A 25741-nucleotide genomic window follows, 5' to 3' on the forward strand; every position below is an offset into this window, starting at 1 on the left:
GGCTCGATCAGGACCAAACACACATCTACGCGTTCGTCTTGGGCCCCCGAACCATATATTACGAAATCAGAACTGTACGACTTTTGGAAATGTGTTTTGTCTATTTCGGCTTTTCTGACTCAGAGTCTGTCAGACTTAAAGCTTGAGAGACCCTCTTAGTCAGAAATTACTTTTCGAGAGGCGGGGCTTCAAACAGTCGCATTCCTCTGTATCCTTGAGGCCGCCGTTTCCATAGAAACCGACCAAATCACTTGAAACTTGGCCTGTGGACTCATGGTGAGGCCCTTATCCATCACCCCGAGACCCAACTCTGTGGGAGCATGGGAAAGCCAAGTGGCCCCCCGGGGCCCCCTGGGGCCCCTAGAGCAACGGGACCAAAATATTCTGATAGAGGACTCTCTGATATACAACCTATTAATATTTCATGATGATAACTTAAAGCGTGTATGTTTTGTTGAGAAAAAGCAGGAATGGCTGGATTCACTTTGATGTTTGACCCCTGTGACCTTTGACACTTACCAATTGGCTTTATGCACAGCTCCCCTACTTCCTGATCGTACACCAGCTCCTTTAGCTAAAAATTCAGCCTGATAGGCCAAAGCATCTGGAAGCTATTAAAGAATTGCATTTCTCCTTTAATATGAGGTCAGAGAAAGGAGCATTGCTTTTTGGCTATTTGTGACCCTTCTGAATGTCACAGAGCTCTGAATCTTTTGCACACACAATCTACTAGACATTCTGGACAACCTATCAAAATCTCAGCTTCCCGCATCAAAGTCTTGGTGTTTTTATTCAAGGAAACAGGGTCAAAAAGGTCACAAATCAGTGACCTTTGACACTTGTGAAGGTCGCACGGGTTTGAAATTGCACATGGTGGATGGCCTTAGGCCCCCGGACAAATACATGAAACTTTCAGCCTTATAACCCAAAGGATGTAGACGTTGTTAGACAAAAGGCTTCTAAATCTAGGCTTTGAAGGCCGAGAAACGAGCCTGGACAGTCAGCTGTGACCCTTCTGGACGTCCGACAGGTCTGAAATTCTACAGAAACTTTGTCCCTAGTGCTCTGAACAAAATCAAATCAAAATCTCAGCTTCCCGCATCAAAGTCTTAGTGATTTATTCAAGGAAACAGGGTCAAAAAGGTTAAATTTAACACTAATCAGTGACCTCTGACCCTTGAATTCATAATAATGTTTTTCAGATAAAAAATAAAATGTCACTCATTGAATTAAAAATTACAATAAATATGATGTGATGTGGACCAGAAAGATGCTGGTGAAAATTATGAAAAAAAGAAAAAAAGAAAGAAGTCAAGCCAACTTTTATGCACTTTATTGTTGAATTTTAACAATATAGCACCCTTTTTTTATTCAATGTTGAAAACAAAAAAGATGTTAAGACCTTTTAGTTATTAAGAAAATAATATAAGCTCAATTTGTTTTATTTTTTCCATTTGCTGGCAACAGCAAGCTCAACCAATCAGACACGTCGCTGATAAATATGAGGATTATGGGTAATGTAGTGCTTCTCCGTGATATGACATTAAAATAAAGTTGATATTACAAAGGGCTTTTGTACTCAGCAGAAGCACATAATATTGTTACACAGTCTTCCTTGGATGGTTACAGCGTTATGGCTAATAATCAGATCTTTCTTCAGAATATTGATTAAACAGAGCAGCTTTTTGAACGCGGAAGTGGTCTTCACCTGTAGAATCCACAACCCCCCCCCCCCCTCCTGGTCTGACGCAGCTTCCGACAAGGACGTAATTTATTTATTTATTGATTGATTGATTATTCTGCACCAAACACCATGATCACTAAATAAATAAATAAATAAATAAATAAATAACCGAAAGGACGTCCTTGCCGAAAGTTACGTCAGACACAGCAGCATCAGGTTCAATAAAGATTTAAGGAAAAGTTAAAAAAAAAAAAAAAAAAAAAAAGTTATTCTCTGCTCACAGCGTCCGTCAGTGCCGCAGCCGGGTCGGCTGGATCACTTGCTCTGAGCGTCACATATCGCCGCGAAGGGAACTGCATTGGAATCAACTGAAAGCCGAGCGCGTCAAAACCTGACGAAAAACGGGCACCTAATGAGTCAGGCATGTGACGAGGAGGGACAGTGACCGTTCGTCAGGCTGTTGACGCACTGGGAGTGAGGGAGAAACGGTCCCGCCCCCCTTCGTCAAAATCCGACGATGAGGGATTTGCATTCAAGTCTATGAGTGGCCCTATTCGTCGAGAAACGACCTCGAGGGTACCCCCTCCACGTCAGTATATTGACGTAAGGGGCCTTGACCAAGCGTCAACCGTTTGACGCAAAGGGGTGAGACTGTGTTGGTTTAATGGTACTCCTCTTGATCCGGACTCTTATTAATCCGGTAAAGTAACAGCACTTTTATCAAACTGGTACTGTAATTGTTCTATTATTGATCAGGCACTTTAACTGTACTCCTTTTTAAGTTTATTTCATTGTCATTGCATAGACATATACAACGAAATTGCGTTTGACAGTCTCTCCCCTGCAGCAGCAAAGAACATTCAAAGGTGTCAAAAAATAATTGAATATCAACGTATTAAAACATGAACTATGTAATATACAGTAAAAGTAATATTAACCACATCAAGTCACTATTATTACTACTATTATAACTATTATTTATCTGTTAAATAACTGCTCTCCTATTTATCCAGAACTTTAAAGGTACTCTTATATATCTGGTATGGTAATTGTACTATTCTTAATCTGAAACTTCTACATCCAGCTGGTACTATGCTATTATAGAGCCAGTTCTGTAACTGTGTACTTATTGATGCTCAAGTTCAATGTTACTCCTCTTGATTTGGTACTGTGACTGGACTCTTATTAATCCAGTAAAGTAACAGTACTTTTATTAATCTGGTACTGAAACTGCTTTGTTATTGATCAGGCACTTTAACAGAACACTCGATCTGTTATTGTAACCGTACTCTTATTGATCTGTAACTTTAAAGGTCCTCCTATTGTACTCTAATCTATCAGGTTCTCTAATTATTCTAGTGCTTTAACAGTACTTATCTATCTGGTACTTTCAGAGTATTGTCATGACCCTGTTGTGTTCCTTGTCTTGTCTGTTTAGTTTAGTTCCTGTTTTATTTTGAAGTCCTTGTCCTGTCTTCCTGTGTGCTCCCTGCCCTTGATTACCTAATGTGTCTCAGTCTGATTGCACCACCTGTGTCTCATTCCCTCATGTATTCAACCTCAGTGTCTCCCTTTGTCCTTGTTGGTTCATTGTCCTTTGTCCTCCTGGCTCCATGTTCCTCGTGTTCCTGTGTTTCCCTGTACTTGTAAGTTACTAATAAATCCCTTTTTGTCACCGAACCTCGGTCTGCGTTTGGGTCCTGTTCTCCCCCAACCTGACAGAATGAACCGACCAAAAAAGGACCCAGCGGACAGATCCCCTCCAATGATGACTTTTGTTGAGTATCTTGCTTTACTGGCAGAATGGACTGCCAGGAATGAGTCCTCTGCCTCCAACTCCCCAAGACCCAGCAGAGGAGTCTCCCCTCGCCGCCGCCAGCAGCCCAAGCCTCGTCCCCAGCAACCAACCTCCCCAGAAGAGGACAACCCTTTCCGGGGCACTTGGCTGGCACTGGGGGGGGGGTGGGGGCCCGCTCGGTCCAACAGGCCTACAGAGTGGGGCTAGCCGCCTCCAGGCCAGTCGGGGCCTCCCGGCTGGCTAGAGGAAAGCTGGCAGGCAAACCTCCTGTTCTGGTGGGCAGGGCCGTTGCTAGGAATTCTGGGCCCCCTGAAAGAAGACTGAAGTGGGCCCCCTACCCCCCTGACTTTTCCACTTTTTTTTTCTTAGACTACGTATGTATTATCATTTATTATTTAGCCTATACTTTGTCTATGGATATTCTCATTCATCAAGGTCATCGTTCTTCTCTGGGCGAATTGAATCGTAGGCCACTGGACTTGTATTTGTCTGGGAAGAAGTTTCGCCTCTTATCTAATGGGCTTCATCAGTTCGTACGCAACGCAACGCAACGCAAAAAAAAAAAAATTAGCCTACTTTGTTTTGATGCTAATGCAGCATTACTATGAGTATTAGTCAGGGTCTTATGCAGAACTAGAGAATGCATTTCCTGAAGGAAATACGGGTGAATGCTGAAAGCAGAATAATTCAGTCATACAAAGATTAGACCACTGGGGTTTTTTGGGCCCTACTGGGTGCAGGGCCCCTAGAATTATCATCACCTTTCTCCCCTACACACAACGGCCCTGCCGGTGGGGCCGCACCCATCTCCTGTTCCGGCTGGAGAACCTTCATGTTCCCCTCTGGCTGGGCAGCAGCCTTCATGTCCCCCTCTGGCTGGGCAGCAGCCTTCATGTCCCCCTCCGGCTGGGCCGCAGCCCTCATGTCCCCCTCTGGCTGGTCAGCAGCCTTCATGTTCCCCTCTGGCTGGGCAGCAGCCTTCATGTCCCCCTCTGGCTGGGCCGCAGCCTTCATGTCCCCCTCTGGCTGGGCAGCAGCCTTCATGTCTCCCTCTGGTTGGGCAGCAGCCTTCATGTCTCCCTCTGACTGGGCCGCAGCCTTCATGTCCCCCTCCGGCTGGTCAGCAGCCTTCATGTCCCCCTCCGGTTGGGCAGCAGCCTTCATGTCCCCCTCTGGCTGGGCAGCAGCCTTCATGTCCCCTACCTGCAGTTAGGCAGTCGGCGGTCCGGCCGACGCTTGCTCTGCAGCATCCCTCGGTGCAGTCCTCAGAGCTGCAGCTTCCCCCAGCTCCCTCTCCAGAGCTGCAGCTTCCCCCGGCGTCCTCTTCAGAGCTGCAGCTTCCCCCAGCTCCCTCTCCAGAGCTGCAGCTTCACCCGGCTCCCTCTTCAGAGTTGCAGCTTCCCCCGGCGTCCTCTTCAGAGCTGCAGCTTCCCCTAGCTCCCTCTTCAGAGCTGCAGCTTCCCCCAGCTCCCTCTTCAGAGCTGCAGTGTGCTCGGGCGCCACCTCCAGAGCTGCAGCGTCCTCCAGTGTCCTGGGTCCCGACTGACGCCACTCCTGTTCCCTGTGTCCAGCCGGCTGAGCGTCCGGCTCTTGTTTCCAGTGTTGAGCCCGCAGAGTGCCTGGCTCCTGTTTCCAGCATCCAACCAGAGATCTGTCCGGTTCCTGCTGCCAGTGGCCAGCTGGGAACCCAGCCCATCTCCGGCTCCACGGCTCCTTTCAGCTTTTACAATCAGGCAGCCGGTTCAGAGTAGATACCCCTGGCCAAAAAAAAGACCTACAAGAACTCTTTTATCCCTACTGCAGTGCATATTTTAAACGAAAAGAAATAGGTACCTGTTTTTAGGGCAAGATCTATCTGCTGTTGCAGCTTTTATGTGAGCGCCACAAGAATTTTAGAATTTTTATGGTTTTTATGTGAGATCTTTTAATGTGAGTTTTTATGTTGGTGTCTGTATGTTTATGTTTATGTTTAACTGAGCCCAAACTGATGACAATTTTCTGTCCTTGTGACAGACAATAAAGTTTTTTGAATTGAATTGAATCTCAATCTCGAGTCGTCAGTGGGCGGTCGGGGGTGGGGGGTTGTGTCATGACCCTGTTGTGTTCCTTGGCTTGTCCGTTTAGTTTAGTTCCTGTTTTATTTTGTCCTGTCTTCCTGTGTGCTCCCTGCCCTTGATTACCGAATGTGTCTCACCTGTCTGATTGCACCACCTGTGTTTCGTTCCCTCATGTATTTAACCTCTGTGTCTCCCTTTGTCCTTGTCGGTTTATTGTCGTTTGTCCACGTGAATCCATGGTGTGTTTCCTGTGTTCCTGTTTCGCTCCAAGCCAAGCCCCTGTTTCGTTCCACCTCTGCAAGTCTGCATTTGGGTCCTGCATTCCTCGAAACCCTGACAAGTATAGGCTACCCTCATCAACCTGGTCATAAAAGTTATGATTTGTATACTCTCGCTGTATCCTGACTTGTAAGAGTATTGTTTTGATATAATAGGATTTATTCATACAGCACTTTATATAGCACAGTTACAAAGTGTGACTGAAGGAGGCGTCTCTGTTTACCTCAGTGGTTGTGGTCGTTAGTGTGTAATTAACAGTTTGGTTTTCATGTCTTCATTTGGTTCTTGTTCACGTGCTGATATATTTACACAGTGTGTCAGAGAGAGAGAGAGAGAGAGAGAGAGAGAGTGTGTGTATAGAGAGCTGGTGTCTCTCGCTCACTCTGCTGTGTGATATTTTTACCTCAGTCAGCTGCGTTTCCTCTCAGTCCTCAGGGACGAGTCAACGAGTCAGAGCAGCAGAGAGCGACCAGGCTCAGGTACTGACTCTCTATGTCTCTATGTCTTTGTTTGTGTCTCTGTCTCAATGTCTCTCTATGTCTTTGTCTCTGTCTTTATCTAAGTGTCTTTCTTTTTCTGTCTCTACTATTTACTGACAAGTGATGAATGTTCAGTTTTAACTGTGAAGAAGTTTGTACAGTATCCTTTGAACCCATTTATCATTTAAGTCTGTAAGCATCTAAGTGTTTATAATATGTTAACAGTTTGTTAATGTGTTAAAGAGGTAATAACACTAAATATGTAGCCTAAATAATAAACAACTTGTAACTGGTAATAACATTAATAAAATTAACAAACCACTTATTACACATTTTTATTGTGTGACAGCCTATGTTAATTGAAGCAAAATAAAAATAAAAAGTTAAAACTTGTTATAAACTTGTTGACTAATTATTTCTTCTTTATCAATTCTAATTTAACTTTTTATCTTTCTTTTGAATCTTAAATGTTCCTTGTGTTTTAATTTTAATATAATATATAACTGATACTAATCTGAATAAAATCAGTATTTGAAATATGGATCATTTATCTTCTGGTCAAAGTCAATAACTTAGAAAGTTTTTAAATTATGGATACTTACAAATAGGAAAAGACCACAGAGAATCAACATAATTATTGATCAATAATCACACCTTCAGGTCCAGTTTGAAGAGATTGGTGAGGATCCCGACGTCCTGCTGCACTGGGCCACAGTCAGTATCATCTGTTCACAATGACTTGTTCTGAAATATGAAAATGATCCGAGTAATTATTTAGCCTGGGTAGATTTGACTGATGATAGTTTAATTTTGTGATTAGACTCTGTGTCAGTTGTTCACAGTGTTAATTAAGTCCAGAGACTCTGTGTGTTCATCAGGAGAGTTGGTGTTTGAAGAAGACGAAACTCCAGCACATCAACAGACCCCGTCCACCCATCACACCACAACAACAGAAGACGGGAAAGTGGTGGATGAGTGACTGAATAAAGAAGACACACCAGCTATCTTCATTGCTGACAAACAGGATCTTAGTCTTTGTTCATGACGACCGGAGAGGCTGACGAGACGGGGACATGTGGAGGACAAGTCGAGACAGAAAGGATGATGGGAGGAGGAGGAGAGAAGATGAATCTGCCTCTGTCTTTCACCACCCTAAGCACTATCGCCATCCAAGCCGGCCAATCACAGCTCGTCGTCTCTGTCCTCAGGGTACGTGGTCAATAATGAGTCCTCCATCTTTAACACAGCACAAGAACCAACTGAAACCCATTGGATCCAGAACATAACGGTCTGGTTCAGTTATAACTGTGGGCATATCAGCTCTTTAACATTAACTCCATTAACAACAATAAACTTAATGTCAATCAGAAAACGTTTTTCTACCACGACTGATCCTCCACTGTCTCACTGTTGTTCTGTCACATGACTGAGCACCAGTGTTTGCTAACATTAGCTCATATATTAATGAAGGGACATGCTAACACTTACACCCGCTACTCATTATTAGTTAGCTAACTTTAAGATTAGTTAAAGGTAAAAAAAAAAGGTAAAGGTACTTTATTAGTCACATATACAGCTAGTACAGTGAAATTCTTTCTCTGCATTTAACCCATCCCTGAGGAGCAGTGGGCAGCCGCGGTGCAGCGCCCGGGGACCAACTCCAGATTATGAGCCAGTGCCTTTGGTCAGGGGCACTGACTGGAGGATTAACCTTATTCCTAGCCCCCAACTTCCGGTGCAAACCAGAAGTTGCACCCATAATTGTTTCTACAGCGAGGACCCCAGGAATAATTGACAGAAGAACTGTGACTTATGGCTGTGGTAAAAACTTTTTATGTAGTCTATGGGTAAAGCTAGCTAACAAAACTGTAACCTTACATTAGTTAGCTAAAGCTGGAAACTAGCTAATAGTAAAACTCTCAGGTAAGACTAAACTAATAAACTATTATTGCCAACATTGTCCTGTTAAACTGTAACTTTGAAGATATGAAAGTAATGTGTATTAAACAAGAGGAAGCCTACAGGATTTACCTTACCTCAGCTCCATGTGTCCCTTGTCTCCAGCTCCAGAGTCCTAGTTCTGGTTAAACCAATGACTTGTAACTAGTTCCAGGGAGAATGGAGCGTCTCTTGGCTGAAAACCAACCTTGTAAGATCAGCGCCTCCGACCTGGTGTCCCAGCTCTCGTCTCCATGGCGACACCGCCACACAAACGTAGACCTGGAGAGTTCAACTTTAGGGCTAAAGTTGTAAACAAACTAAAGCTAGCGTTAGTTAGCCAAAGCTAGCTAACAGCTAAACTCTAAGACTAAAATAATAAACTATTATTGCTAATTGGAATATTAAACTGTAATTTAAACTGTGAAGATATGAAAGTAATGTGTAACTTAAATAGTTAGCGACTGTTGATTCAATTTACCTTCAGGAGCTTTCAGGATGTGTTCCACCGCCTATGACGCTGCTGTCCATTGGAACGATACATCAACGCGGCCGCCATCTTGGGTTGGAGGAAGCCGTGTCTACTTCATTAGGTCTATCATTAAAGCAGAAGTAAGCGATCCGGTGGTTTTGGCTAACTTCCTGTCAGCCGATGGAGTTAGCAGTCCCCGCCCTCGTCCCTACGTCACCACATTCACGCGCATCCCTTGGCTGTACACACAGAGAGGACCGCCCCTTTATGCCGTTCTCTCTCCTCATTGGATAAAGGTTGTAGGATACAAGGAAAGTTTTCTCCTCGGCTTACAGCAGAGCAGAGTGACTGACAGACCCGTGTTTCAGACCAAACACTCTATGTAAGTGATTGCTGTCGGAAGATAGAACTATTTGAGACTTATATTAACACAAACATTCCGCTTACTTCTGCTTTAAAATCGCCAGAACTCACTGAATATTCAACCGATTTTCAAGCCGTTTGGTTTATTAAAAATGTCAGACATATATTTATGATAAAACATAGATTTTTTTTATATAATTAAAAAAAAAAAACATACACTTACATACTCTGACACACACTCACATGCATACACTGAAATTTGTTCTACAAGGGTCTGACTGCTTGTTAGACGTACAGTATGTCTACCCAAGATGGCGGCACTATTGATGTATACCTTGAGAAGCAGAAAGCGGCATCTAGTCAGTATCTATGGATGCGTTGAACCTCGGCGTTCAACAATGTTACCTACAGGCCGTTACGCACTAATACGTCCAATTCAGACCTTTTTTGAACAAGCCAACTGCTTGGTATCAAATCACCAGAGTCTAATTTTAAAAATAAATCTTGAGCAGATTCCATATTTATATTTATCTATCAATCAGTCATTCTGTCCACTGGTTTTTTTGACAGGCTCAGCTCTGCTTTCCAATCCAAATCATTGACGTAGAGGTGAAGTATATAGCTCAGTTCTTAGCTAATTGAGTGATTTGTTTTTGTTAGTAATTTAGTTAGCCAGACTTTGGAGGTCTCTCCTCGATGTAAATGAGACATTAGTTTCATTGTTATCCTGAACTCTTTCTCTGTCAGACTGTTAGCTTTGGCTTTAGCCTCTGTTTCAGTGTTGGCTGACAGTTCTTCCATTAGTTTCGTTGGTATTTATTGAGCTTGTAGCTTGTTAGCTGTGACTGAGCTGGTTTTAGCTCTGAGCTTGTTCAGGCACTGTTCTGTCCATGTGCCGTTTCCTCTTATAGCACAGACTATTTACTGATGCTGGTGTGTGTGTGTGGGTGTGTGTGTGTGTGTGTGCGTGTGACACAGCTGATGCCGGTCACTGTTTTGAAGGTGAATGTGTATTTAAATATATGTTCATATGTGTGTATGTGTATAATAGTTTTGGGAGCTGTAGTGTTGTAAAGTGTGAGTCTGTGTGTGTGCGTTCTGACACGCGTCATGTTGTGTCCTTTTTAGCCGACATACCAGAGATACTGTATCATCCTGAGGAATGCTGCAACACACACACACACACACACACACACACACATGCAGCTCATGTTGACCTCCAGCCGTCACTGTGTCACTCTGTGGTGAACAAAAACAAGTGAGACAATATTTCACATTACCACACCATCAACACAACGATCACATCGTTTTGGTGCTATCGCAAATGTGTGTATTGTCTTACAAATATATATTTATTAATATGTCTTTGGTATTTTACCTCATTGTTGCTTTTTTTAAGGTTGCCTTTTAACATCAGGCAGAGGGACTGGCAATGAAAATTAGCTATTTTAGCTAACTCGAGTGCAATTACATTTGTTTTTTACAATGTTTTATTAATGTAGGTACATTGTCCCTTGTCAATAAATTAAACTGAAACTGAAACATCGATTATAGTCAGTGATCTGTGTGATTAACATCTGTCCAATAAACCTTTGACAGAGACTCTAAACTAAAAGTTAACACACCTGTGACAGGTATAAAATCAAATATGAACCATAATTAGACTGATCAATGTTGTCTGATCAGTCACTGACTTCTTGTCCCAACAGCAACCAACCAGGAGTTTGATGCCTGTTGTTACATGATGTGTCTGTTTCTTCAGAGCGGGTTCCTGGTCCACCTCCAGCTGGTCCACGTCCAACCAGGCCTCTGTGAGATCGGCTCCAACCAGGAGGAAAACCATAGGCTGATCCAGGAGCAGCAGCAGCTGATTCAGAAACTCAAGGTACAAACATGTAAACCAGGGATGGACGATCAAGAGCAAACCAACTGACCAATCAGTTGTCTGAAGGCTGAGATCCGTTGGGTCAGGGTCTGGTGTGCTGTTGCTTGGTTGGAACAAAAAGATGTGAACCATCAAATATAATAGTTAAATATGTAAAAGTACAAAAAATGTAATAACATTATTTCACAACACACTGTTGAAAAACAAACCAAGATAAAGCACAGTGGACCCAATCACTGCTAATCTCTGTATCCCGATACAGGATCATCCCTTGATTCCCGGATCCTATGTTCCCCACCTTGTATGGGACCCTTTTTCTAAAAAAGGGTCCCATACATGTTTCCCCGCTGTGTCCAGACCGGGGAACATAGAACCCCTTTTTTAGAAAAAGGATTCTATGTTTCCCGCTTAACCCCCAAAAGGACCCAGGGAACATGCAATTTATGTAGCCATACCTGGAAGTGGAGTTGTGAGTGACTTGGCATATTTTTGCCTATTTTTGAGTGAGAAGTTGAGTTGTGACTTTGAGTGACAAGTGTAATTGTCCCATTGGTTGGGTTTAGGCAATGAAGAAAGGAGTTGGTTAAGTTTAGTAAAAAGACCAGGTAGAGGCTAGACAGGCCAGATAGATAGAGAGAGTCCATCGACCAGCAACAGCCGGGAATATAGGACCCTTTTTCAGAAAAAGGGTCCTATGTTCCCCAGTATGTATTGGGATCGGGGAACATAGGTACTCAACCAATTTTGAAACGATTGATCTTTTTTTGTCATCCCAGCGTCATGAGGGCGAGGTGCTGTCAAGGGTGGAAAATGGCCGACAGACAGAGCAGAGGAGGAGGAGGGATGAAGGGATGATGGAGCAGAGGAGGAAGAAACAGAAGGATGAGGAGGAAGTGTACAAGGCCATGGGGGCGTCTCTGAGAGAGGGATGGTCGCTGCTCCTTCAGCTGCTCGACAGACGACAGGAAGTCCTGATGCTGGCCTCAGACTTCTACCGCCGGGCTCAGGAGGTAAGACGCCGCCATTGTCATTGCGATGTCCATGAAGGATGTTTGTTTCAGACCGACACTCCTCGGGCAGTGCGGTGTATTTACTGGACGGGTGTCGTGTTGAGACGCTTTTATTGGCAACATCTGCTGCGTGAGCTCAGTCACCTGCTGCTGCCGCCGTCTAAAAATGTCCAACAAAGAACTTCCTGCTTCTATTTCCATCCTCACGACTGTCAATCAAACCTGTGACAGACTGTTTTTGTTGATGGTCTGGGTCAGTTTGGACTCACATTGATCTGTCATTAATGTGACGTTTCAGTCCGTTGGTTAATGATTATTCAGATTCAGATTCAGATTAATTTATTAAGGATTGCACAACAAAGTTGGTAGCAGAGATGGGGACTCGAGTTTGCGACTCGAACTCGAGTCGCACTTAAGTCGCACACACAGAGACTTCAGACTTGACTTGGACTCGTGCCCAAAAGACTTCAGACTCGACTCGGACTCGTGTTTTGAGACTCGTGAACAATCATTATTTTTTTGGCTCGTGCCTCCCTCCTGACAGCGCTTTTTTTTTTCTTTTTTGCCGTTAACACACCACTAGCAGAGCAGCGCCACATGGCGGTAACGTTACTCAGATGGAGGTTAGATCTTCATATTGAACTCCTACAGAGTGCAGCCCAACACCAGTGTCTAAAGAGAGAGGAGCAGCAGAGCTCCTCTGACAGCGCAGTCAGCTGCTGGTGAGTGACAGGTGACTGTGAACTGGCTTTTTTCTTTCTTTCTTTTTTTTTAAATAGCGGCACCGTCCGTAGCCTACATGTGAGGTACAACGTCCGTTTGTTGTCAGACCTTCCTTCATGGGGACTAGCTGCTGCATAACTGGCACATATCAGGCTACTGTAGGCTAAATCCTCCTGTTTATTAATGTTTTTGCTGCGAAATATGACTGAAGGCCTGTAGGCTATGTATGGAAGTCTGGACGTGTCGACACGCCCCCACGATTTGACGGAGCTAATTGAAAAAATAATAACAACCAGTTCTTCTCTCAGAAACATGCGGTTCCAGAAAGGTTTTGCTGCACATAAAGATGTGAGCTATACCATCCAGATCTTATGACCTATAATTAACAGCCTAAATCATTTTCCATGTTGTTCATCTGGGTTTTCTGAATTCAACAAAGCAAAAAAAAAAGAGAAAAGGCCAGTGCAGAGGGGCAGAGCAGCCTTGATTCTTTCTTGACTCAGAATACAGTTTCCTTTAAAGCAGTGCTTCTCAAAGTGTGGGGCGCGGTGGGGAACGGAGACATGACAGGTGGGGCGCGACAAACGGGAGGGAATTTTCAATTTCATGCCTATCTTACTATAAATGCTATTGACAGCAAAGATAATTCACTCTAAACAAAACAGCCACACACAAACAAAGTAGGTTGAATAGCTAAAATTATTAAAAAGCATTAGGAGACCGGGAGAAAAAATGTAACCTGGAACTAAAGTGCAAAAACAATGATTGACGTCGGGATGTTAATTCCAGCGGGCCAACATTTGCAGCGATACAACAAGGCAGCAGCAGCAGCAGAGAATTTCTAATAGAGACTGGCTCTGGTAGCAGGCTGCTGGGTTCACACCGGACGCCGAAGCACCACGAATAGCGCGGAACAGAGACCGCTTCCCTTCGGTGCTCGTACCGGTTGTGTAGTTCAGACCAGAAGCGACTCGCGCCCTGCAGCAATCGGTTCGGCATCTGGTCAATTCTGTGCGCGAGTCGCGAGCTAACGCGTCAATCTTGGCAGGAAGTCACACATGAAACAACGAGAGAATCCGATCAATTGTCAAAATAAAGCACTTTTCAAAATAAAACACAGCGATTGACAAATGCGATCATATTTGTGTGCGTTTTATAGCTTATGTCAGACGAGAGAGAGATGAACACACGCACGCACGCACGCACACACACACACTTCTCAGCTCAACATTGAGCATGACTTGAGGCAGTTTCAAGCCTGCAACCCTGAGGATGTGCAGTGCAAAACAGGCAAATTGCAGCCACTAATGCAGGGAAAGTTCACTTGTTCATGTTTTTGTTTTTTGCACAGATTGCAAATGAAACACTGTTTCATTATTTGACTACTGTAGCCTACTTTTACTTTTCGTTTTTGATCTGCACTTTTATTTTCTCTTTTTGAACTTTGTGTTATTTCATGTTTTTGATTTTGACTCATGAAATATGACTGATATACTTGGTGCTAGTAAATTCAATAAATTTGAAGTAATTTTTGGGGCGACGGGGTGGGGCTTGAAAATCCCCACTTGTTAAAAGTGGGGAATGATGAAAAAAGTTTGAGAACCACTGCTTTAAAGGAAAGCTTTCATTGTGTGTTTTCTTCATATTGCATTGCAATATCCTGTTTAAAGTGATCATATAATAAACAACTAATCAATACTGTATAGATAAAGGAGTGATAATAACCTACAGTAAATGCTTTGAATCTCTTAGACATAGCTGTGCAGTATCCTCCTTAGTAGACCGGATAGCAGCAGATGATAGAAGGGTCATTACAACCAGAAGAGACAGGAGGCTTTTATTTTTTAGAGACTTGAGACTTGACTTGGACTCGTGACCAAAGACTTGAGACTTGATGAAGTCTCACCCCTCAAAGACTTGAGACTTGACTCGGACTCGTGACCAAAGACTTGAGACTTGACTTGGACTTGCAAAAAAAGACTTGTGAACATCTCTGGTTGGTAGTACAGCATAATATTACAGCACTTAGTTCTGTGTTGGCAAAGAAACATAAACTGATCATGTAAGAAGGGTAAGTAGGCGAAAATAAGCGATAGCTTCAGCCTGATGCTTTTTCTGTTTGGCTCTTTTCTAGTTGAACTGATGTTTTCTTTTGGACTTTTAACTTTGAATGACCTGACCGAAATAAACACATTTTCATTCATTCATTCATATGGTTTTATTATATGACTGATGTGAGTGCCCAGGAACTTGTAACAGTCCGTGATTGTGATGGGTCATCCAGAGATGAAGAGGGGTCTTATGGGGGGTGGGTTACGTCTGAAGTCTGTGATGAGTTCTTTGGTTTTGGAGTTGTTGAGTTGGAGGTTATTGTTCAGGCCTGGGCCACCTGCTCTCTGTGGTGGGTTACATTATTGTTGGCGGTGTCGTCGGCATACTTATAGTATAGACGGAGACTGACCTGTGGTGGGATGTGAGGATTATGTTTCCAGAACGTGCTTTACAGGGACAACGAGGAGTTTTGGAAAAGCAAAGTGTCTTCACACTACATTTATGAGCCTCCGCACCATAAAATTCTTTGACCGGCACAAGACAGACTCATGTTTTCATTCATCAAGAATTAAAGGTTGAATATGTAGAATATTTATTAAAAGCTATATTTTTTCAAAAATAATACATCCAGGGGGCCTTTAGAGGGGTACAGGATGAAAGTATTGCTTTTCCATTAAAAAACATTTTTTAGTCTGAATTATTATTTTTAATTTTTTTGACGGGCTCGACAACTGACTTTCTGTCAACGTTGTGTTTACATTCGTACCTGCCTGTAGCCGACATGTGGCTCAGTTCTCCGCTGTTTTCCTGCCTCCTCCCGGTCGTATGCGTTTGTTTCCAACCAAGCCTTTTTAATAATCAATCAGTGGATCAATGGATTATCATATACATGTTAGGATGGGTGTATTTGTGTAGTCTTATCTGTCATAAACACGTATATCGTCGCGGACTTTCGGTGCCACGGAGCTCCTTTTTTTTTTTTTTTTTTTTTTTTCCAACTTGAGGAGAGCAGTGACAGCGGAGGCTCTGAGCAGCAGTGGTGTGGAAGGCAGAGAGCCTCCACTCTCCCTGTAACAAGCTACAAGTCATTTATTATGCTGTTAATGACGGTAAATGAAACATAAGGTAAATATCCTGCATAGTCCTCCTCCTCTGCTGTCCTCTGTTCAGAGCGGAGTCCCTAGCAACGGCCCGTTTTACCTAGCAACGGTCTGGCAATCGACTGCTGGAATTCTTTTTCTGTTGTTGTTTTTGTAATTCTACATAGTCAACCTTTAAAGTCAGAGGTTGGAAGACGATCACATACCGTCGTAGTTCCGACCATAAACGGCGATTCGGCGGCGTTATTCTCATGACTCGCCACGAAACCGAAAGTAAGGAAATGCTGGTCGGCTCGCCCAGCATTTCCACCACCACTAATAATAACAAAATAACCATAGAGACAAAACGATATATTTATCGAAAATGGGCCCATTAACAAGTGGTAACGTAGATTCATCCACATTAATATGAGACTTTTTTATTGTCGCGGAATTTTTCGTTCTGCCGATGGAGAAACTCCTCGTTGTCCCTTTAAACAGGATCCTCGACATTGATCCTTTCTGTCTGTCTGTCTGTCTGTCTGTCTGTCTGTCTGTCTGTCTGTCTGTCTGTCTGTCTGTCTGTCTGTCTGTCTGTCTGTCTGTCTGTCTGCAGTTTGCTGTCAGTATCGACAGGGTTGAGGCTCTGCAGATGGAACCAGGCGACAGACTGACTGAAGTGCAGCTCAGATACGAGTCCCTGAGGAGAGGTAACAGAGTTCTGAACCAGTTCCATCAATCGAGCTGGTTTAAACTGAGCTGTTTAATCATCTTACATTTAAAACTGGTGTAAAGTGGAGGTGGCGGTTCCACTGCAGGATGGAAAAGTCACAACTGTCTCTCTGTTGTAATTCCAGATCTTCTGGGAAAGTCCCTGCAGGTTCTGACCAGCAGCAACGTCGTGGTGCAGAAGCTGAGGGAGCTGCAGAGGACCGAGGCCCTCCAGAGGAGAGGGGCGGTACTGCAGGACCAGGAGGGGGAGGACGGAGAGGAGATGGTGACTAATGGTGTATTCACACATGTCTAGTGGCACCCTAGTGCAGCACCAAATGTTAAAATGATACATTGTTTAATTTTTCAGTTAGTGCGGTTGCTTTCACACCTGCTTTTTGTCACTCTGGACCAAACTTGGAGAGCGTCATGTCTCCATGACAACCGGTTGAAATCTGGAAGCGCTGATTGATAAAACTTTCATGATGGAGACTCAAGTAGGGCCGGTTGTTAGTAGCTCTGTCATTTATTTCTATATTGTTTGTATGTATAACTCTTGGCAAACAATAGTTCCGATCTACTTTTCTAGTTTGGTACTTCTGGCTGGTTTCCGGTTGCGTTCACCGAGCTCCGTCCCGTTAGTTCCCGGTTAAACGTTAAACACGGGCGGTCCTCTGCTGCTGCGTTAACCTAGAGTCAACGACTACGGGAGCCCTTTTGGCCTGGCAGTTGGGTCGCACCCGAGTGCGGTTGCTTATACACATCAACTAGTGCACCAGAGTTTGGCTGGAGCCGAACCGAGACGAGACAAGACGAGACGAGACGAGACGACCTCCTCAGGCCGCACTAGTTTTGGTGCATTAGAGTGCGATGTGCTTTCACGCTGACCCAAACTGGACCAAATTTAGTGCGATCTAAATTTAGACCAAAGTCAAAGTTTTAGATGTGAAACCGCAACAGTTTCTGAGCAGCGGCTGCAGAACGGTCTCGGTGTCTCTGGAGGTTTAACTGGTGGCGTGTCTCTTCTTCCCAGCGTTCCCGGTGCAGCAGGGGCGCGGCGCTCCGGCTGGAGGAGCTGGTGGAGGAGCTGCAGGACCGGAGGAGGAGGGTGGACCTGGCTGTCAGGCTGCGGCTCCAACAGGCAGAGGAGGAGGAACCTGTGTCCAGACCAGCTGGCTCTGAGGTCAGACACCGATCCCACTCATTGAGTCATTAAAGGGAAAATTGAAAAATTGAAATTTCACTCATTATCTACTCCCCCTCATGTGGACAAAGGGCTGGGAGAAGTTTCAGAGTCCTCCGTGGCTTCTCTGAGTTACAGGGGGTCTCGGCGTAGCAGTGCATGTCCATATAATGGTTGCAAATGGATACCAACTGTCTTCGTAACAAAAAGACACACCAAAAAACATCCAAGTACCTCCATGCTGCTCGTATGTAATGTCCCTCTTGTATTGAAGCCCTGAAATGCGAAATTGTTCCGAAAAAAATTAAATAAGTCTATATTTTAAGCTTGTTTGTAGCGGAAGCTCCCAGTGTCTCAGTTCACTTCTCTTCCTGTGTCAGTGCGACCGGCGGAACACTTTCTCATGTTGGGGCTTCAATACAAGACGGACATTACATACGAGCAGCATGGAGGTATTTGGATGTTTTTTGGTGTGTCTTTTTGTTACGAAGACAGTTGGTATCCATTTGCAACCGTCATATGGACATGCACTGCTACGCCGAGAACCCCTGTAACTCAGAGAAGCCACGGAGGACTCTGAAACTTCTCCCAGCCCTTAGTCCACATGAGGGGGAGGAGATAATGAGTGAAATTTCAATTTTGGGTGAACTATCCCTTTAATAACTATGCACACAGGTCCATCCAGAACTCAGAACCACCTTCGCTCTCTCTTCACTGCAGGACTACAGGACTCTCAGGGGTTATGAAACCCGGACCCTGGACCTGCAGCCAGAGTTCACTACAAACAAAACCAACTGCAGCTCACAGGAGACCACAGACCCGGGATCAGATCAGACCCCATCACATCCAGATCCTGAATCCAAGTGTGATCTGAAGTTAGGATCCAAATTAGATGTAGAGTCTGGATCTAGATCCAAAACCACAAACTCTGAAGCCAGACCAGATATGAATCCTGGTCTCAGACTGGAAACTAACAAAGACCTGCAGGCGGACTCTGGGTTAGACCGTCAAACTGGATCCAGATCAAATCCACAGTCTGGATTCAGATTAGAGCCAAAGACTGGATCAAGACCAGAAGAAATCACAAATCTGCAGTCTGGATTCAGATTAAACCTGAGAGCCAGATCCACATCAGACCTGAAATCAGATTCTGAACCAGAGGACACTAAAGACCTGCAGACCACATCAGAGCTGCAACCTGAATCCAGATCAGACACTCAGACTGGATCTGTGTCAGACTCAAAACCTGAATTCAGATTAGTACCCAAACCTGGATACCCAAAGACTGGATCAAGACCAGAAGAAATCACAAATCTGCAGTCCGGATTCAGATTAAACCTGAAAGCCAGATCCACATCAGACCTGAAGATTTCAGATTCAGATTTAGATTCAGATTCTGAACCAGAGGACACCAGAGACCTGCAGCCTGGATCTGCATCTGATGAGAAACCTGAATCCAGATCAGAGACCAGAAACCTCCAGCCAGGATCCAGACCAGACACTCAGACTGGATCTATGTCAGATCCAAAGCCTGAATCCAGATTAGAGCCAAAGACTGGATCAAGACCAGAAGAAATCACAAATGTGCAGTCTGGATTCAGATTAAACCTGAAAGACAGATCCACATCAGACCTGAAATCAGATTCTGAACCAGAGGACACCAAAGACCTGCAGACCAGATCAGATGTAGAACCTGAATCCAGATCAGATGCTCAAACTGGATCCAAATCAGATCCAAAGCCTGAATTCAGATTAGTACCCAAACCTGGATCTAGACTACAGGAAATCAAAAACCATCTTGGATTCAGATTAATCCCAAAGGCTAGATCCACGTCAGTCCTGAAGACTGATTCCAGACCAGAGGAGACCAGAAACCTCCAGCCAGGATCCAGATCAGACATTAAACCTGAATCTAGATCAGATCTGAAGTCTGGATGTGGATCAGAGGAGAACAAAGACCTGCAGCCTGAATCCAGATCAGATGCTCAAACTGGATCCACATCAGATCAAAAGCCTGAATCCAGATTAGAGCCAAAGACTGGATCAAGACCAGAAGAAATCAAAAACCTGCAGTCTGGATTCAGGGTAAAATTGAACTCTGGATCCACATCAGACCTGAAATCAGATTCCAGATCACAGGAGACCAGAGACCTGCAGCCTGGATCCAGATCAAATGTAGAACCTGAATCCAGACCAGACACTCAGACTGGATCTATGTCAGACTCAAAACCTGAATTCAGATTAGAACCCAAACCTGGATCTAGACTACAGGAAATCAAAAAGCAGTTTGGATTCAGATTAATCCCAAAGGCTGGATCCACGTCAGTCTTGCAGCCTGGATCCAGACCAGATGCTCAAACTAGATTAATGTCAGATCCAAAGCCTGAATTCAGAGCCGGATCAAGTCCAGAAGAAATCAAAAACCTGCAGTCTGGATTCAGGGTAAAGTTGAAATCTGGATCCAGATCAGACCTGAAGTCAGATTCCAGATCAGAGGAGACCAAAAACCTCCAGCCAGGATCCAAAACAGATGTAAAACCTGAATCTAGATCAGACCTGGAGCCTGGATGTGGATCAGAGGAGAACAAAGTCCTGGAACCTGAATCCAGATCAGATGCTCAAACTAGATCCACATCAGATCCAAAGCCTGAATTCAGATTAGAACCCAAACCTGGATCTAGACTACAGGAAAACAAAAACCAGCTTGGATTCAGATCAAACCTAAAGGCTGGATCCACATCGGACCTGAAGTCAGAGTCCAGATCAGAGGAAACAAAAGACCATCAGTCTGGATCCACATCTGATGAGAAACCTGAATCCAAATCAGAGACTAAGAACCTCCAGCCAGGATCCAGGTCAGACTTAAAACCTGAATCTAGATCAGACCTGGAGCCTGGATGTGGATCAGAGGAGAACAAAGACCTGGAACCTGAATACAGATCAGATGCTCAAACTGGATCCATGTCAGATCCAAAGCCTGAATCCAGATCAGAGCCAAAGACTGGATCAAGACCAGAAGAAATCACAAATGTGCAGTCTGGATTCAGATTCAACCTGAAAGCCAGATCCACATCAGACCTGAAATCAGATTCTGAACCAGAGGACACCAAAGACCTGCAGACCAGATCAGAGCTGCAACCTGAATCCAGATCAGACACTCAGACTGGATCTATGTCAGACTCAAAACCTGAATTCAGATTAGGACCCAAACCTGGATCTAGACTACAGGAAATCAAAAACCATCTTGGATTCAGATTAATCCCAAAGGCTGGATCCACATCAGTCCTGAAGACTGATTCCAGACCAGAGGACACCAGAAACCACCTGCAGTCTGGATCCACATCTGATGAGAAACCTGAATCCAAATCAGAGACCAAAAACCTTCAGCCAGGATCCAGATCAGATGTAAAACCTGAATCTAGATCGGACCTAAAATCTGGGACTGTATCAGAGGAGAACAAAGACCTGAAGCCTGAATCCAGATCAGATTTTCAAACTGGATCCAGATCAGAGCCAAAGACTGGATCAAGACCAGAAGAAATCACAAATCTGCAGTCTGGATTCAGATTCAACCTGAAAGCCAGATCCACATCAGACCTGAAATCAGATTCTGAACCAGAGGACACCAAAGACCTGCAGACCAGATCAGAGCTGCAACCTGAATCCAGACCAGACACTCAGACTGGATCTATATCAGACTCAAAACCTGAATTCAGATTAGTACCCAAACCTGGATCTAGACTACAGGAAATCAAAAACCAGCTTGGATTCAGATTAATCCCAAAGGCTGGATCCACATCGGACCTGAAGACTGATTCCAGACCAGAGGAGACCAGAGACCATCAGCCTGGATCCACATCTGATGAGAAACCTGAATCCAAATCAAAAACCAGAAACCTCCAGCCAGGATCCAGATCAGATGTAGAACCTGAATCCAGATCAGACACTCAGACTGGATCTATTTCAGACTCAAAACCTGAATTCAGATTAGCACCCAAACCTGAATCTAGATCAGACCTGAAGTCTGGATGTGGATCAAAGGAGAACAAAGACCTGCAGCCTGAATCCAGATCAGATGCTCAAACTAGATCCATGTCAGATCCAAAGCCTGAATTCAGATTAGAGCCAAAGCCTGGATCAAGACCAGAAGAAATCACAAACCTGCAGTCTGGATTCAGGGTAAAGTTGAAATCTGGATCCACATCAGACCTGAAGTCAGAGTCCAGATCAGTGGAGACCAGAGACCTTCAGTCCAGATCCACATTAGTGGACCGGAACGGGAAGACTGGATCCAGACCAGAAGAGACCGGAGACCCAGAGGGAGGCCACGCCCACCAGGCTCTTCTGGCCAATCAGAGGCAAGAGCTGCTGTCGTCATGTGAACACCTTCTGGACAAGGTGACGTTTTTTTCTTCCAAACGTTCAAAATGGTTCCATCCAAAAAAAACGAACAGATTTTCATGAATTTAAAATAGAAAGCAGATATTACATGCAGCGACAGAAAAGCTATAAAAACCTTGGAATATTATAAATGATTACAAACAACTATATGATTTGCTAATACCCCTATGCACTTTTGATGCAAAGTTGACATTATTTGAGATGTCCTTGTTATGAGAACTTGACATAATTTTTAAAGTTTGTCCATTAGGTCTGCTATGACAGTTTAAATTGTCTTTATGTCAAGTTGTCAGAACAAAAACATCTCAAACAATGTCAACTTTGCATCAAAAGTGACATAACTTACCGAATAACACTTAACCACAGCTGTCATAAGTATTCATTGATGTTTATGACAGTGTTATGTCAATCTTATAAACACCTATTCAAGTTAAGTGTTACCGTTTGTTTGTGTAGTAATAAAACATAAAAAAGACAGTTTCTTCCAAACCTGTTGTCACAATACGAAACAAGCAGCTACCTGTGTGTACATCTGTAACTATGTGTGTGTGTGTGTGTGTGTGTGTTGCAGGTGTGGAGCTGGGTGCAGCAGGGCAGCAGTGTGTTGTCTAACAGCTGTGAAGCAGGACGACAGCTGCACGAAGCCGAGGACACACTGAAGACACACCTGCAGCTCCACACACAGGCCCAGGTAACACACACACACATTCACATCAAAAAGTTCACAGATACTATTAAATTCAATCTTCAGAATTTCAAACAAATTAGACCTTTTTTAACAACCGGTGCTGCTAAGGCGTATTTCCCACATCAACTACTGTTTCACAAATTGGTCTTTCACAGGAGCCACGACTCTTTGACCAGTTGAACAACTTTACAAAAGAGCCTTCAAGGTACTTGATAAAAGAACACATTCGTATCATCACTGCAACATCCTGGTATTTTTTTTTAGTTTAGTTAGTTTCGACAATCTCAAGTATTTTAAACATGTATGTGCGATCTATAAATCTCTACACGGTCTGAAGCCACCGCCCCTGGAAGAGTATATAAAAAAACAGCCAGAAAGGAGAATAGGGACCAGAGCCACCACAAGAGGGGACTGTGAGGTACAATTTAGACGCACAACATTTTCTCAAAACGTGTTATCAGTCCAAGGATGCTTGGAATGGAACAAGCTACCCATCAATATTAGAGAGTGTCCAACTTTTAGGACTTTTAAAGCACAAGACAAACAAACTTGTGAGCACCTGTAATCATGCTTAATTGAGTATTCTGTCATGTATTTACCTATGTGTAGTGACCAGATAGTTACTGCATATGTGGTATAGGCATTGAGTATTCTGTCATGTATCTTCCTATATGTCGTAACCAGATAGTTATTACGTAACCAGATAGTTATAGTGATTTGTTTAATGAATCCTGTTTCTTAATACTATGTATTGCTGAAGCCCTATGACGGCAGCACTGAGAACTAATTATATTATGAGCACTAACTACCTTGTGCCACCGCAAACGTGTGTTATGGCCTTACAAATGTAGATTTCTTAATGTGAACTGAATGTGTCTTTGGTCTTTTGGTGCTATTGCAAATGTGTGTATTTGTCTTACAAATGTATATTTATTAATATGTCTTTGGTATTTTACCTCATTGTTGCTCTTTTTTAAGGTTGCCTTTTATCATCAGGCAGAGGGACTGGCGATGAAAACTAGCTTTTTTTTTAGCTAACTCGGGTGCATTTACATTTGTTTTTTACAATGTTTTATTAATGTTCATTGTCCCTTGTCAATAAATTAAACTGAAAGGAGGCAGTCAGTCATTTATAGGGATGGGAATCGAAAACCTAGCCTCGTAAACCAGCCTCTTGCGGAAGTGCATTTCATTTCATTCCGAGGGAGAGTCTGGCCTCATCCCCATTCTAAGCGTTTGGACCGAAACCCTCAGAAGGCCGAGCCAATCAGCGTCGCCCGCTGTGATTGACACAGCAGGTTGGCCAATCAGGGGCCGACTGGTGCAAAGCCCCGTCACTACACCAACTTGCTGATTGGCTGAATGGGGTTGTCTGTCAACGCTACTACCAAAGATATTAAACCGTCTTTGCTACTACTCCCGCCCTGCTGCCGCCCACCCCAAACACTTAGAGCGGGGATGAGGCCAGACTCTCTGAGAAGTGAAATGAAATGCATTTCCGCGAGAGGCTGGTTTACGAGGCTATCGAAAACCGGTTCTTGTTGAGAATCGGTTCCCAGTGTTTCAATTCCTTGGAATCGTTTGCCAATTTTGCAAACGATTCCCTTATCAATTTCAGTCCTTTTTTTTTTTTTCTTGCTGCGGTCGCTCTTTGAATTAATGCTGGTGAGTCCAACATGGCGGTCGGGTTTAATTACAGGCAGTGTGCCTGTTTATCACCATAAACACGGTAGATGAGGTGAGTGACTGAGCTGAGGCTGGTGGTGGGACGGGGGTCGTCACGGTAACACCCGCTGCTCGTTGAAAACAGCAGTGATCGCCTACGTGCTTTCACGTCTGAGTCTCCAAACCAGACACGTCTGTAACAACATCGGAAATGTTGGCAACTTGCTCAAAACGATAAGCGATATCGCAGCCGCAGGGACCTGCCGTGTAGAAAAAAAAAAAAAAACTGACAGCGAGTGGGTGTCACGACTTCCTGTATGTGGCCCTTCAAATTAAAAGCCCTTCAACCTTTCACATGGTTCAGTCATATTGATTTTGACTTAATTTTGACAAGCCACGCCTCCAAATGTTGAAATTTAGGTCGACTAATGACTTTTTGGTCGATAATGCTTGGTCGACTATTTGGGGGCAGCCCTGGTACAAACGTGAACAAAGTTTGTTGTCCTTTTTTTTCCAAATGAGAATCGATAAAGAACCGAATCGTTAAGCAGAATCGAAAATGGAATTGGAATCGTAAAAATCTTATCAGTTCCCATCCCTAGTCATTCCTCTTGTCTCCAGGCTGCAGGTCACGATGCAGAGCAGCTGAACCAGATCCTGGGTCAGATCGGGGCTCTGCAGCCTGACCTCTCCCCCCTCAGGGCACTGACTCAGCAGCTGAGGAGAGGCGGCTCAGGACCGGATCGGGCCGGTCCGCCTGCTGCTGCTGAGCTGGAGCGTCGAGTGGATCTGGTCCTGAAGGAGCTGCAGAGTCTGAGGACGAGGATCGAGTCCAACCTGCAGCTGCTCAGACCCTACGTCGGCTTCCTGCAGACGGCCCAGCAGGTCAGAGGCACCGAGCTCGCTGTCATGTGACCAGTTCAGTTGGTTTATTAAAGGGATAGTTCACCCAAAATTGAAATTTCACTCATTATCTCCTCCCCCTCATGTGGACTAAGGGCTGGGAGAAGTTTCAGAGTCCTCCGTGGCTTCTCTGAGTTACAGGGGGTCTCGGCGTAGCAGTGCATGTCCATATGACGGTTGCAAATGGATACCAACTGTCTTCGTAACAAAAAGACACACCAAAAAACATCCAAATACCTCCATGCTGCTCGTATGTAATGTCCCTCTTGTATTGAAGCTTCTTGAAGCTTCTCGAAGCTCCTCTTCCTGGTTTGTCCAAATTTGACGAACTGGGAAAAGGAGCTCCGAGAAGCTTCAGCTACAAAACAAGC

At 44.2% G+C, this 25741-nt stretch overlaps 1 protein-coding gene across 1 annotated transcript in view; it reads left to right on the forward strand.

Annotated features, from left to right (window-relative positions):
- The first annotated feature begins 6253 nt into the window (after window positions 1-6253).
- ccdc141 (coiled-coil domain containing 141) overlaps window positions 6254-25741 on the forward strand; it is a 45721-nt gene continuing 26233 nt past the window's right edge. The window contains exons 1-14 of the mRNA XM_085766176.1: window positions 6254-6297; window positions 6958-7011; window positions 7176-7506; window positions 10833-10955; window positions 11732-11965; window positions 16436-16529; window positions 16677-16816; window positions 17564-17712; window positions 17891-17912; window positions 18329-18356; window positions 18543-21641; window positions 21714-22111; window positions 22686-22805; window positions 25089-25352. Coding sequence (XP_085622302.1) covers window positions 7339-7506; window positions 10833-10955; window positions 11732-11965; window positions 16436-16529; window positions 16677-16816; window positions 17564-17712; window positions 17891-17912; window positions 18329-18356; window positions 18543-21641; window positions 21714-22111; window positions 22686-22805; window positions 25089-25352 — 4839 coding nt within the window. The 5' untranslated portion in view covers window positions 6254-6297; window positions 6958-7011; window positions 7176-7338. The remainder of the gene's footprint in view (window positions 6298-6957; window positions 7012-7175; window positions 7507-10832; window positions 10956-11731; window positions 11966-16435; window positions 16530-16676; window positions 16817-17563; window positions 17713-17890; window positions 17913-18328; window positions 18357-18542; window positions 21642-21713; window positions 22112-22685; window positions 22806-25088; window positions 25353-25741) is intronic.

The sequence above is a fragment of the Trachurus japonicus genome, chromosome 21 (genome assembly GCF_045865225.1).
Source record: "Trachurus japonicus isolate A0001 chromosome 21, Traja_1.0".
Lineage (NCBI taxonomy): Eukaryota > Metazoa > Chordata > Actinopteri > Carangiformes > Carangidae > Trachurus > Trachurus japonicus.